The 13,108-nt window shown below is 42.7% G+C and overlaps 2 protein-coding genes across 2 annotated transcripts in view; both read left to right on the top strand.

Moving 5' to 3' along the window:
* Positions 1-9,418, top strand: part of SULT1C2 (sulfotransferase family 1C member 2) — a 33,727-nt gene extending 24,309 nt beyond the window's left edge. The window contains 5 exon segments of the mRNA XM_081832299.1: positions 3,058-3,155; positions 5,816-5,942; positions 6,392-6,486; positions 6,613-6,793; positions 9,179-9,418. Coding sequence (XP_081688425.1) covers positions 3,058-3,155; positions 5,816-5,942; positions 6,392-6,486; positions 6,613-6,793; positions 9,179-9,291 — 614 coding nt within the window. The 3' untranslated portion in view covers positions 9,292-9,418.
* GCC2 (GRIP and coiled-coil domain containing 2) overlaps positions 1-13,108 on the top strand; it is a 287,662-nt gene that overhangs the window by 94,975 nt on the left and 179,579 nt on the right. The gene's annotated exons all lie outside the window — the stretch shown is intronic.

Raw genomic sequence — 13,108 nt, 5'->3', positions numbered from 1 at the left:
TAACGTGTGAGCAGGAGACATGGTGGAAGCTGCTAGAGACAGGACAGTTTTACAGGTCTTGATAAGGAATATGGACTTTAAGTATAGACCAGTGGTTTTCCAATTTTTCTTTTCAGTACCAAGATTTTTTTATTAAAAAAAAATTATTGGGCCCTATGATCCAACAATTCCACCTCTGAATATATGCCCAAAAGAATTAAAAACAGAGACTGGAAAAGATAACTTGCACACTCATGTTCATAGCAGCTTTATTCACAACAGCCAAGGATGGAAGCAACCCAAGTGTCCATGGACAGATGAATGGATAAGTAAAATATGATACATACATGCAGTGAAAGATTATTCAGCCTTAAAAAGGAAGGAAATTCTGACACCTGCTACACCATGGATGAACCTTAAGGATATTATGCTAAGGGGAATAAGCCAGTCACAAAAAAAGACACTGTATGATTCCACTTATATGAGGTATCCAGAGGTATCCAGAGTAGTCAAAGTCATAGAATCACAGAATCAGAAAGAAGGGTGACTGCCAGTGGCTGGGGGAGGGTGCAATGGGGAGTGAGTGTTTAAAGGGTACAGAGTTTCAGTTTTGCAACATGGAGAGTTCTGGAGATTTGTTACACCACAAAGTGAATGCACTTAGCACTACTGAGCTGTACTCTTTAAAAGGATTAAGATGGCAAATTTTACTTTATATGTATTTTACCACTATTTTTAAAAACTATTAAGGATTCTCAACATACAAAGTAAGCAAAATCAAAGATGACCAGAATGAAGCACATCCTTTCAACACCACCCTGAATCCTGCCCCTCAAACATACAGCTTGGGGAGCAAGTGTGAAAAATCACCTTGAGTATAGAAGGTTTCCAAACAGAAGAGGTACAGGGTCTGAGCTGCTCAAAAGCAGCAAAAATTTGAAGGCACCAGGGAACATTTACATTTTAAGGTATAGGGAACAAGACCAGTTCCAGACCTACTCCTTCCTAGGGTGAAGGGCCCTGTCTTCCTTCTCTTTACTGGGACCTGCAGAGACTCTTCCTCCTCGCCAGGCCTGGGAGAATAACCAAAGCCATATGTTCAGACAGACCACATGTACAATTTATATCAGCCAGAGGGCAGTTTGCACTGACAGTGACCTTCCCTGGGATCCAGCTTTTTAAAAGTCAAACAGCATTCCCAGGATGTCTGTCAGGGGCTAAGAGAGGCATTTCCTCCACACCTTCCTTTCTACCCCACACCCATCTTTGGAAAACCAAGCACTCAGGGGAGAAGAGATGTGGAAGGCCAGTGTGCAAGGCTGCTTCAGAGCCTAACTTTTGATGTGGACTCATTTCTCAGCACTAACTCTGCTCACTTTGCATAAGCCTCTGATTCCACTAGAATGGAAGCTTCTTAGAGAGAAGGAGCATGTCTCCTTTAACTTTGTTGCCTTTTCCCCTGCATTAGGTTCAGGCCCCAATTCCAGTTTGTGTGTGTGGGCTGGGGAGGGGATGTCCTTCACACCAACAACAGATTCTCTCTGACACCAGCCAGGTGTCCTACAACTCAACTCCATTCGGACACTACCTACCTGCTGATAGCATTAGATCCCACAGGTTAAGGACTCAGTCCCATGAAACTGCTCTCCCTGCACTTCAGGTGCCAACTGCAAGTAGTAGGTCCCCAGGTTACCCACTTCCGTCCAACCTGACTACTAATCAGGGGTTGCCACAAGCCCCTCCTTGGCCAGATGGGAGAGATGCCCCAGACAAAGTATAGGGAGAGGATGAGAAGCTTCCATTACTTCTGTAGGCACCACTCCCTTCAATCTCCATGTGTTCACCAACTGGGAAGCTCTCCAAATCCTGGACTTTGGGGATTTAATGGAGGCTTCATCAGGCAGGCATGATCCATCGTTTACTCCATTTTCAGCCCTTCTCCCTGCTCTGGAGAATGGGGGGCAGGCCCGAAAATTCTAAGTTTCTAATCATGGCTGGTCTTGCTGGTGACCAGCCCCCATCCAGGAGCACCCCCAGGAGTCACCTCATTAGAACAGGACACCCCTAGGGCACCTGGGTGGTTCAGCCAGTTGAGCGTCCAACTCTCTTTTTTTTTTAAGATTTTATTTATTTATTTGACAGACAGAGACAGTGAGAGAGGGAACACAAGCAGGGGGAGTGGCAAGCAGAGGGAGAAGCAGGCTTCCCACTGAGCAGGGAGCCCGACAGGTGGCTCGATCCCAGGACACTGAGATCATGACCCAAGCTAAAGGCAGATGCTTAACAACTGAGCGACCCAGGTGCCCCCAGCGTCCAACTCTTGATTTCAGCTCAGGTCTTGATCTTGGGGTCATGAGATCAAACCCCACATCAGGCTCCCCAGTGAACGGGGAGTCTGCTTGGAATTCTGTTTCTCCCTCTGCCCCTCCCCCTGCTCTCTCTCTCTCTCTCACTCGATTGCTCGCTCAAATAAATAAATCTTTTTTTAAAAAAAAAGAACAAGACACCCCCAACCACCCCTATCAACAGGGGTTTCAGGAGCTCTATGCCAAGAAGCAGCAGCAGAGACAAATATAAATTTTCTGTTATCTCACATCCCCTAACCTCAGTCTAACACAATGATTGCACAAAGCAGGTGCCCAATGTTTTAGAGCACAGAGTGGAAATCATGACTCACATGCCATCAAGTACATATATTTTTAGAGATGAAACAAGTGACTAGCACATAGGCCAAGTACATGGGCAGCCTGCTGCAGACACACAGGGATGGGCACTGGCTGGGAGGTGAGAAAGGCCTGTGCTCTGCACCCCTTCCCCCTGCCCTTCCACAAGACCTAGCTTGTCCATTCTCAGCTTCCATCTCCTCATCCTGAAAGTGACAGATTAATATAAGCTCCCTTCTAGCTCTCAAGCTGTAGGAGTCTACAGACATGATGGTAATCTCAAAATCCCAAAGGAAAGTCAAGAGATAAGGAGAAAGATGGGAGGTGATGGGACATTCTGGACAGACCCCGGAATATAAGTTCCCCCATGCAGTATCTGTACTATGCAGATGTTTCCTCTTGATTTACTTTAAAGGGGTGGAAAAAGCCAAAGCAATGCCCTCTCCACGGATACTAAGGACTCACCTTCCAACTCAGCTGTTGCCTCCGTCTTTCTGCGAAAACAACTGCAAGGTAAGACAGCAACAGCTTCCCTGGAGACAGGTGAGAGATTAGGTCTCTTGGAAGGAAATCCCCCAGTCCCTACAGTGTCATCATATTTGCTCCTTCACCATCTCTGAAGTGTTGACTGTTGATCAGCAATAACAGAAAATGTAAAGTTCTATCTATACTCAGCAGGATATTTACCTGAACGATTGCAAGCAAGACATGGAAGTAAAAGCCAGACTGAATTTTTGGAGAGAACTAGAGATAATGAGTGTCCACAGTGACACAAGGGTGTGGGCAATTAAGACTTATAATAGAGCAGAGAAGAAAAACTGAGGGGAAAAAAAAAAGCCCTGAAGATCATTTAAAATGGTAAATAGATGGAGCAATATTTCTTAAGGGAAACACTTGGCCTCAGCCTCTGGTAAACTCTGGGCTCTTCACTTTATTTATTCTGCACCCTAATGCCTAATCAGTTCCTGGCACATAGAGGATGTTCAAAATGTGTTTGCTGAATGAATAACAAGTGAGCAGCTGTACAATGAATGAGGGCAAGGGAAGAAACTGAGATGTCAGCGAGCATTGGTAAGAAAGTTTTCTCAAAGGTGGGAATGAAGGGAACAAAAGGCTTAGAAGGGCGTATTTCTAGGGAACAATAGCAATTATGGGAGTCCTTTCAGTAAAGTTGTATAAGGGAACAAGAACCTCCATTTCTGGATTATGACCACTAAGTGCCCTGAAACCTTCTGTATGAAACACCTAGCAATAACATATAACACATAACAAGTTGCCTTTGTAAATGTGTAACTGAGATCCAGAGAGAGTAAAGGAATCCCTAAGTTCCACAATAAAGGGAGCTGAAACTAGAGAAGAGGTCACTGAGATTGGAGCTGTGCTGTGGGTTCTTTGATGATCTGGAGAATCCGGCAGCGTGAGTTTCAGTGACTGCACGGGGTCCAAGCCCAGAGCAGAAGAAACCAGAAAAGTGAGGAACCAAAGGTGGGCCAGCTGAAGGGCTTCATCCTCAATGGATGCGTGGAGGGGGCCAAGGCAGACGCCAGGAAACCTCTTTGTCTTGACCTGCACTCTCAGCTGCCCTGAAAATGTGTGGCCATAGGCCTCCTCTCTCAAGGGAGGAGATTCAATGTTGTAATTCTTGCATTGTCCAAGAAGCCCCAAGCTGAGAAACTAGCATAAGGTGGTTGCCATTGCCAGCACCCCCAGGATGACCCGCAGAAACAAACATGGGGAGGACACAGCTTCAGCTTGGGCAGCCAGAGTTCCTGCTTGAGTTCACGCCTCACATTACAAAATACACAAAGGAACAAGCCAGCACAAGAAAGACAGTGTGCAAAAAGCGCAAACAGCAGGGTTACACCTCAAGGATTTCAGATATTAAAATGATCAGATATAGAAATATAAGAAGAATGTTGAAGTTGTGTAAGTAAATGAAAGATTGAATCGAAAATAAAAGAAAGGGCACTATTTTTAAAACGGAATTTCTTATTAAATTAAATAAATAGGATTTCTGTAACTGAAACAATATATAACATCTGCTATAAAAATTCAATGATAGGTCTCTGGTTTGCCAGCCCTCAGGTGGCTCTTCCCCAGGGACTGAGGAAGGTGATTAGAGCAAGTGGACAGTGGCCCAGAGTGTGAGAGCCCAACAGGGGAGGCATAGGCTCGGGACTGGTTGGCTTGCATGTAAAAAGTGAGCTTGATAGTGAGTTGTTACTATCTGTAGTAACCAGCTAAAACTGGTAGGGGCAGACCATCCAGGGTCGGCAAGGCCCCAGCAAGGTCAGCAATGCTTCTGATTCAAAGCATCAGAATATGGAAAATGGCACTATTGACATTTTGGGCCAGATAATTCTTTTTGGTGGGATGGGGCAAGGGGCTGCCCTGAGTATTGTAGAATATTGAGCAGCATCTCTGGCCTCTACTCATTAGATGCAAGTAGCACCCACAATTGTGACAAGCAAAAATACCTCCAGGCATTGCCAAATGTCCCCTAGCATGCAAAATCATTCCCAGTTGAGAACCGTTTTAGGGTAAAAAACCAGCATCACCATGAAATGACTAGTCACAGATCCGAGGTAGCTAGTCAATGAGGCCAGCTCAGGATGATGCTGTCAGAATGTGAGTCAAGTACTTAGCAGTCATGATGAGATTAAAGGTCAGATTTGGATAAAGTGAAAGGCTGGGAGGGTAGAAGGATACAAGATTGTTGTCAAAATGAAACCTAAACAGGATGCTTTGTAGAGCAAGAGTTGAAGTGATCTGAGATGAAAGTAATAGAGTTGATGAGAACAGGGGAAAAAATAAGACCATGAAGCATCCTGCTTTTCCAGGAAATGGAGATTAAGGTATTAGGAGGATCATCAGCATGCATGTGGAAGTTGCTGTCTGATGCCATAGTTGCTACAGAATGATCGGAACCTGACAACTAAAGGGGCAATCAGGAGTCAGGTTACTTACTAGGACTGAGTTTGGAATAGAGGAGAATCAGCAGAGAAGCAAAGACAGCCAGAGGAGGAGGGGTTCACCAGCCAAGTCGAACTGCCAGCACAGGAGAGCTGAGCCAGGTGTACAAAGCTGCTCTTGGCATGGAATTCACCTGAGTGAATTCTGTGAAAATTCACTTTTCATACCATCTTTTACCCACCTCTCTCCTTACCCCAAAGTTCCTTTATGTAGCTCGAAATGCCAAAGACTGCATGGTTTCCTACTACCATTTCCAAAGGATGAATCAAATTCTTCCTGACCCTGGTACCTGGGAAGAGTATTTTGAAACCTTCATCAATGGAAAAGGTAAAGAATAATCCTTCACATCTTTGCATGCCCACTTCAGGTAGGTTCAGTCTAGGAATCAAGCATAACATTTGATTCCTTAGAAGGTTGTGCTCCTCCTTAGGCGTGTCCTACCTCAGACTGGGACTGGGAGGAGCAGGCTGACTGAGCTCAGAGTGAATACCCAGAGTCCCAGCAAAAACCTCTCACCCGATTTGAAAGCCTTTATGCTGGGTCACTTGACCTGTAGAGTCATCTGCATTCCAAAGGGTATCCTTGTCCCAATATCAGGGCATATATGATTATACACAATAAATATGAAGCCACTTTAGGTAGCATGTTGGGATAAATTACCCCAAGGCTGTACCATACCACATCACCCTCCAACTCAAACACATCAGGACTCAGGACATATCTGAGGCTTTGGGTGATCCTTTTGTAGACTGTTCTGTTTCCTGTGTCTATTATAGTGGGCTGGGGTTCCTGGTATGACCATGTGAAGGGATGGTGGGAGATAAAAGACAGATACCAGATTCTCTTCCTCTTCTATGAGGACATAAAACGAGTGAGTAAAAGCCCTTTGGAAGAACCACTCCAGCCTATTTCAGGGCTGCGCTTCTGGGAGGGACAGCCTGAAGAATTTAAGAGTGTCCTGATACCTTCTCCCATTCCAATGTTACTGTCACCACAGGACCCAAAGCATGAAATTCAGGAAGTGATGCAGTTCATGGGAAAGAACTTGGATGAAACAGTGCTAGATAAGATTGTCCAGGAGACATCATTTGAGAAAATGAAAGAAAATCCCATGACAAATTGTTCCATAGTTCCTAAATCTATCCTGGACCAGTCCATTTACCCCTTCATGAGAAAAGGTTTGTGTGGCTTCAAATACTATGTAAATAGAAATATAAATCAAACACTCAGTTTGTCTAGTAATATATTATCTGCTTCTTAGCAAGAAGATGTTAGGTTTTATTAGTTTCAAGACAACACATTTAGCCTATTAAAAATAATCTGCTGCTAATAAGATGGGGATTTGATCTTGTTACAGAAGAGAGTTCTCTGGGGTATCTGGTTGCAAGAAACAGAGAGTCCTTCTGGCCAGCCCCAATATGAGGGGCTTTCTAGGAGGGGTCATGTGCTGGTGTAAGGGTAATGTATTCTCACAGGTAGTTAAGAGCAGGAGAAACCATTGGTCCAGACCTCCTGGGGATCCCTGGATCTCAGGATTAGGACCTCAGGAGCAGAAGGGTACAGCTCTTTGCTCAAAGGCTCCACCACTTAGAGGACTCAGCTGCCCTCCACATGTCTGCTATGAGTGCCTTCCTCCAGTGATCAGCTTCCTGTCTCTGTCCATTACACCTTTTTCCTACTTTATAGCTTCTGCTCACTCAGCTTCTGCTCATAGCTTGGTCCTGATCATGGCTCAGACCTGCTCTACATCATGACTTCAATTATAACTACTGTTGAGCACTGCCTTGTTCTCTTAATATTTTTTAGTTCCAGTTCCCAAAAGAGGAATTCTAAGTGCCCCAGCTAATACTTTTTGAAGGGAAAAAAAAATTTATCATTTTTTAACTTAAAAAGTAATATGTCATTGTAAAAAATTAGATCAATATGGAATTATATTTTAAAAAGTTTTCTTCACCCAAACCCTGTTCCCCAGAAGAGACCACCAACAGTATGGAAGTCCCCTCCCTCTCTGTTTAAAAACACAGACTTCTGGGACATCTGGGTGGCTCAGTCAGTTAAGCATCCAAATCTTGATTTCTGTTCAGATCATGATCTCAGGGTTGTAAGATCGAGGCCCACGTTGGGTTCCATGCTGGGCGTGGAGCCTACTCGAAATTCTCTCTCTCTTCCTCTGCCACTCCCCCTTCTCTCTCCCTCTCTAAAAACAAACAAACAAACAAACAAAAACAGGGACTTCTTTTTCACACCAGAGGAACCATGTGTGCTACTGCTTTGCAACTTGTCTTCTTTTTTTAATTTATTAGTTTATTTTGTTTTTTAATTTATTAGTTTATTTTGTTTTAAAGATTTTATTATTTGAGAGAGAGAGAGAGCACAGAGAGAGAAGCATTTTGTTGCATTTTAGAATCTACAACAGCATCCCATGCTAGTGAAGCAAACCAAACAATGCCATTCCTTTTCTCTTCAGATAATCAATGGCAATGATTTAGCAAGAAGCCCTTCTTTAGATCCATACATACCTATCTTTCTATACACCCTCATTCCCTCAGGCTCATACATGTGCAAACAAAGATATATACCATGATGAAAGCTAAATGTGGTCATAATATACTCCTTCATTTACCAGAATATCAGACATCCCTCCAGGGCAAGGCATGTAGGTCCATGTAGCTCACTGTTTTTAGTGGTCTCATGTTGTACCAGAGTATGGATAGATACATCATAACTCATCCAACTTTTCCCCTAGTGAAGGGCACTACAGTTACTTTTTTGTCCTAATGAATAATGCTACAGTAAACATCTTTGTATGTATGTTCTTATGTCCCAGTGCTTTTATTTCTGTTGCACAACTTTCCAGAAGAGGCAAAGGGAGGACAGAGTATTTCCCCTTTTTAACGTTATTTTAATAGTTACTGCTTAGTGAAAAAGCACATACATATACAGTACTATCTCATTCTCATTTTTCCCAAAAGTTTTTTTTTGTTGAGATGTAACTTACATACAAAAAAATGCACAGCTCTGAAGTAAGTATACAGTTGAATGTGTTGAAAAATGTATACACCCATATAACCAGCACCCCAATCAAGATATGAAACATTCTCATGTCTCAAAAGTTCCTTCTCATGGCCCTTTCCTGTCTATCTCGACCCTCAGATACAACCACCCTTCTTATTTCTGTCAGTATAGATTGATTTTGTCTGTTCTTGGACTTCATATAGATGGAATCATACAGTATGTACCTTCTTATGTCCGCTGTCACTCAATGTAATGTTTTGAGATTCCTCCTTGGGGCTGTGTCAGTAGTTCATTCCTTTTCATTTCTGTGCAGTAGTCCATTATGTGAATATACCACAGGTGGGGCCAAGGCAGTAGTGCCTTTGTGTGAATTGTCTGCCTGAGCTAGGAGCCCACCCCCTGCATAGAGCACTCCAGGCCCTTGTCAGAGCAGAGAGCTGCAGAGGATGGGTGTGCACTGAAGGGGAGGTGGAGCAAGGCAGGCATGTTGTTGGGCCACAGAAATTTTCAATCAGAGTGACAACCCCATCTTGGTTTTCCTCTTCTAGGAACTGTGGGGGATTGGAAAAACCACTTCACTGTGGCTCAGAATGAGAGAATTGATGAAATCTATAGGCAAAAGATGAAAGGAACCTCAATAAATTTCTTCACAGAACTCTGAGCAAGAGGTACATAGATAGTGGATGGCAAAAATGGGGAAGCGATCTTCAGTCCTTCAGCCCAGCCCAAAGAATCTCTGAAAGCATTTTGTAAAAGTATACAATTATGGTACCACTGTCTCTGTGATTATTAATAGTATGTACCAGTTTTATTTTTTAGACTCATCATGTTTAATGCTATTTTCTCAACCATTCTTTCCAAAGTAAGAAATAAAGCGGCTTAATAAAGTAAAAGACTTGAATACTGCAAGGATTTTTTAGGTCTCCATTATTCTGGAAAGCACATCCTACTTTTTCAGTCTATAATATAAAATACCTTGGGTACAAATATGCAAATATTAGGTTATATCTATATTGATAATATGAAATCTCTGACATCTGTCCTAGCCATTCAAAGAAAGCTCCAGCTGTGCTAGGTTCTGGGATTCCACCTGATTACCATGGAAGGGACACCTTGAGGGCAGTCCTGGGGCAGTCAGCCCCCCAAAAACATGCTCCAAATGCAATCCCTGGTGGTGAGGAAGAAAAGGAAAGCGCATGGAGGGGGATGCCAGAAGACAAAAACCTGATTAGGAGTCATAGTGCTTAATTACAGAAACGGAAAGTTCAAGGGTGTCCGTTCAGGAGCCTGAGTTGTATCCTGGTAAAAGCAGAAAACACAGACAGAGGAGCAGCATTGACAAAGTTAGCCCAGGCATGGTTGTCAGACTTGGAAATAGCATCAGCTGCAATGCTGTGCCCTCTGGAGGCCCGCATTACCAAGCTACGTGCCCTTTTCACTGGTTTCCCATATTTACCCTGCTGTAGCCCTGTTGCTCCATATTTATTTGTTGATTTACTTGTCTATACCCCCCCACTTGATCACAAATTCTTTAATATTTGGTTCCATGTCTTATTCAACATTTTACTCCCAGCATGTAATGCAGTGCATGGTACATAACAGGTGTCCAGCAAACACCTGGTAAATAAGCAAATGAATGAATAGATGAATAACTTCAGGAAGGTGTGCGCATTTCCGATCACAAATTCCCAACTTTGAGTTCCAACTAGTGGCATTCCAAAGCTGAGGGCAGTAGAAGCAATTTGCCTCAGGAGAAGGCAATAAGATGCTGAATTAAGCCAACTAAAATTCTGACTGCTTTTTATTATCACCCTTCTCTGGCAGTTCTAAACAATGTCAGTGATAAAATACTCTGGGGTGAAGGGTGAAGATCTTCTATTAGCTCTAAATTATATTTATTTTTTATTTATTTATTTATTTATTTATTTATTTATTTGGGATGGGGGCACAGAGAGGAACAGAGAGAATCCCAAGCAGGCTCCACACCCAGCAAGGAGCCCCACGTGGGGCTCAGTCTTACAACCCTGAGATCATGACCTGAGCTAAAATCAAGAGTCAGATGCCTAACTGACTGAGCCACCCAGGTGCCCCTATTAGCCTTAAATTCTAAACAATTGCTTTGTTACTACCAAGTTTTAGTCATATCTGTGTAACTTCAAATTAACACCTTTTTATTGGGTAAAAAAGTTGTCTATATCCCCCACAGCTGGCAATTTTAGATCGCTGTTTGGTTTCATGTCTATTTAATTCTGTATGGAAGTTAATTCAGAGAACACCCAGGCATAGAGCCAGCCTCTGTAACTAACACACAGATGCAGCTAGGCCTGCTTCCTTTCAGGGTTAAATTCATTACAGTTCAGGATCCTTCAAGTTCACTTCAGGTACAGTTTGTGTCTCTGCTGTATATGAATATCCCTGTGTTTAAACAGTAGTAGATTCAGAACAATGATAGCATAGTGATTGTAAGAACAAAGAAGCAAAATTTGAATTTCTTCAATTCTGTCATTCTTTGTGACTTCTCAGAGTTTTTGTTTGTATTCAGAATTTAAAATAGTGAAATTTAAAGAAGTGTGAACTGCAAGATATAAAATTTTTGTTTAGTAAGTGCAAAGTTTTGTTGTTATAGGAAACAGTTTACTGATTTTGAATAATATGGAAATTTTTTTTAATTTAAAATGGAAACTTACTCTTTTCTCTAATTGTTAGTAATGGTTTTAAAACTCAAGAGTGAATCAAGAAAATGAAACATTACATCAGTGGTATGATATAGTAATTGAACTGTACAGGAAATGTAGGTCATCTTTAGGCAAAACACTTCTTCCCTGCCCCCCACCCCACCAAAAGAATACTTACAGAAATTTTCAACAAAAGAAAACTATGGTAAAACTGTGCAGGATTCCAATGAAGATTAATTTATAAAGAAGAAGGGAGAAGAAAGGAAGGAAAAAGGAAAGAAAGAACAATAAGAAAAGACAAGCTACCTAACCCCACATGACCAGTTTAAATTGCTTCAGGCCCTTGATCCACTTACAAAGAAAGCCAGAACGCTACTCAGCCCAGTCACAATGAGATGTGTTCTTTGGTCTTCTGGTGAACCATTTCAGAGCATGCCAGGAGTTAACACACAATATCTCCCATTGTGCTTATTCATGATGTGATAAAATAGAAATTGCAGTTACAATCAATAGCTACAATCAACAGCACTGCAAGTGAAATCATACCCCCCCCATCCTCTCTTTTCAGTGAGGCATTTCCTTCCCAGCCAGCTGGCTGCTAGAACCACCCCCAAATCAGACAAGCTTGCATGCACATTGCTACAAGCTTGTACATTTCTGAACATCTCTAGTGAGACAACCTACATTGTCTAAAATAAAATATTTTGCTCTCTGTTATTTTTGTTTGTTTTGTTTGTTTTTCCCACAGGGCGCCTGGGTGGCTCAGTCGATTAAGCATCTGCCTTTGGCTCAGGTCATGATCCCAGGGTCCCCAAATGGAGCCCCGCATCAGGCTCCCTGCTCAGGGGGGAGCCTGCTTCTCCCTCTCCCTCTGCTCCCCTGCTCTTGCTCTCTCACTCACTCTCTCTCTATGTCAAATAAATAAATAAAATCTTACCAAAAAAAAAAAAAAACAAAACGAATACCTTTTCCCAATGGCCACAGAGCAGAAAGGCCAAATTCAGCACCCCAAAATGGATGATATACAGGGAATTTTGTTGACCAAAGCCATGTATGCCTTTTGGGATGAAATCCAGTACTTCCAGGCTGGACCTAATGATCTTATTGCCACATATCCTAAAGCAGGTATGCAAAATTGCTCAGGAAGACAGGAAGGCAAGTTGTGGGAAGCCAAAGAGCATGTCAAAGAGCCAAGACTTTTCAAGCACATACCCTCACGTGTAGCATAGGGTTAATACTCGCACATGTCACCTCTAATCTTCTGCTTATTCCCGTTGGCAGAGCAAGCAGCAGTTGAATAGTGCTAGGCAATATGCATCAAACAGAAAGTACTAGCACATATGCACACACATATACACATGCATGCACGCACACACAAACCCATGCAGTCAGGCAGCAGTGTCATCTATCCCTGCCCAGGAGTGAGGTAAGTACATGTGGAAGTAAATTTTTCTAAACTTCCCACTTCCTGACCCTGAGCATTCCCTCAGCTCTGTTTCCTTATAATCTTATTTTATTTTAGATTTTCTCCTCATATCTTCTTACTTCTTCCATTAGCTCTTTTCTTTTTTTTTTTATTCTTATGTTAATCCCCATACATTACATCATTAGTTCTAGATGAAGTGTTCCACGATTCATTGTTTGTGCATAACACCCAGTGCTCCATGCAGAACGTGCCCTCCTCAATACCCACCACCAGGCCAACCCATCCTCCCACCCCCCTCCCCTCTAGAACCCTCAGTTTGTTTTTCAGAGTCCATCATCTCTCATGGTTCGTCCACCCCTCCGATTTCCCCCGCTTCA

This window comes from Leptonychotes weddellii, chromosome 10 (genome assembly GCF_054177405.1).
Source record: "Leptonychotes weddellii isolate Sample4059 chromosome 10, ASM5417740v2, whole genome shotgun sequence".
In the NCBI taxonomy this organism is placed as follows: Eukaryota; Metazoa; Chordata; class Mammalia; order Carnivora; family Phocidae; genus Leptonychotes; species Leptonychotes weddellii.
This window is presented reverse-complemented; position numbering and strand designations above follow the sequence as displayed.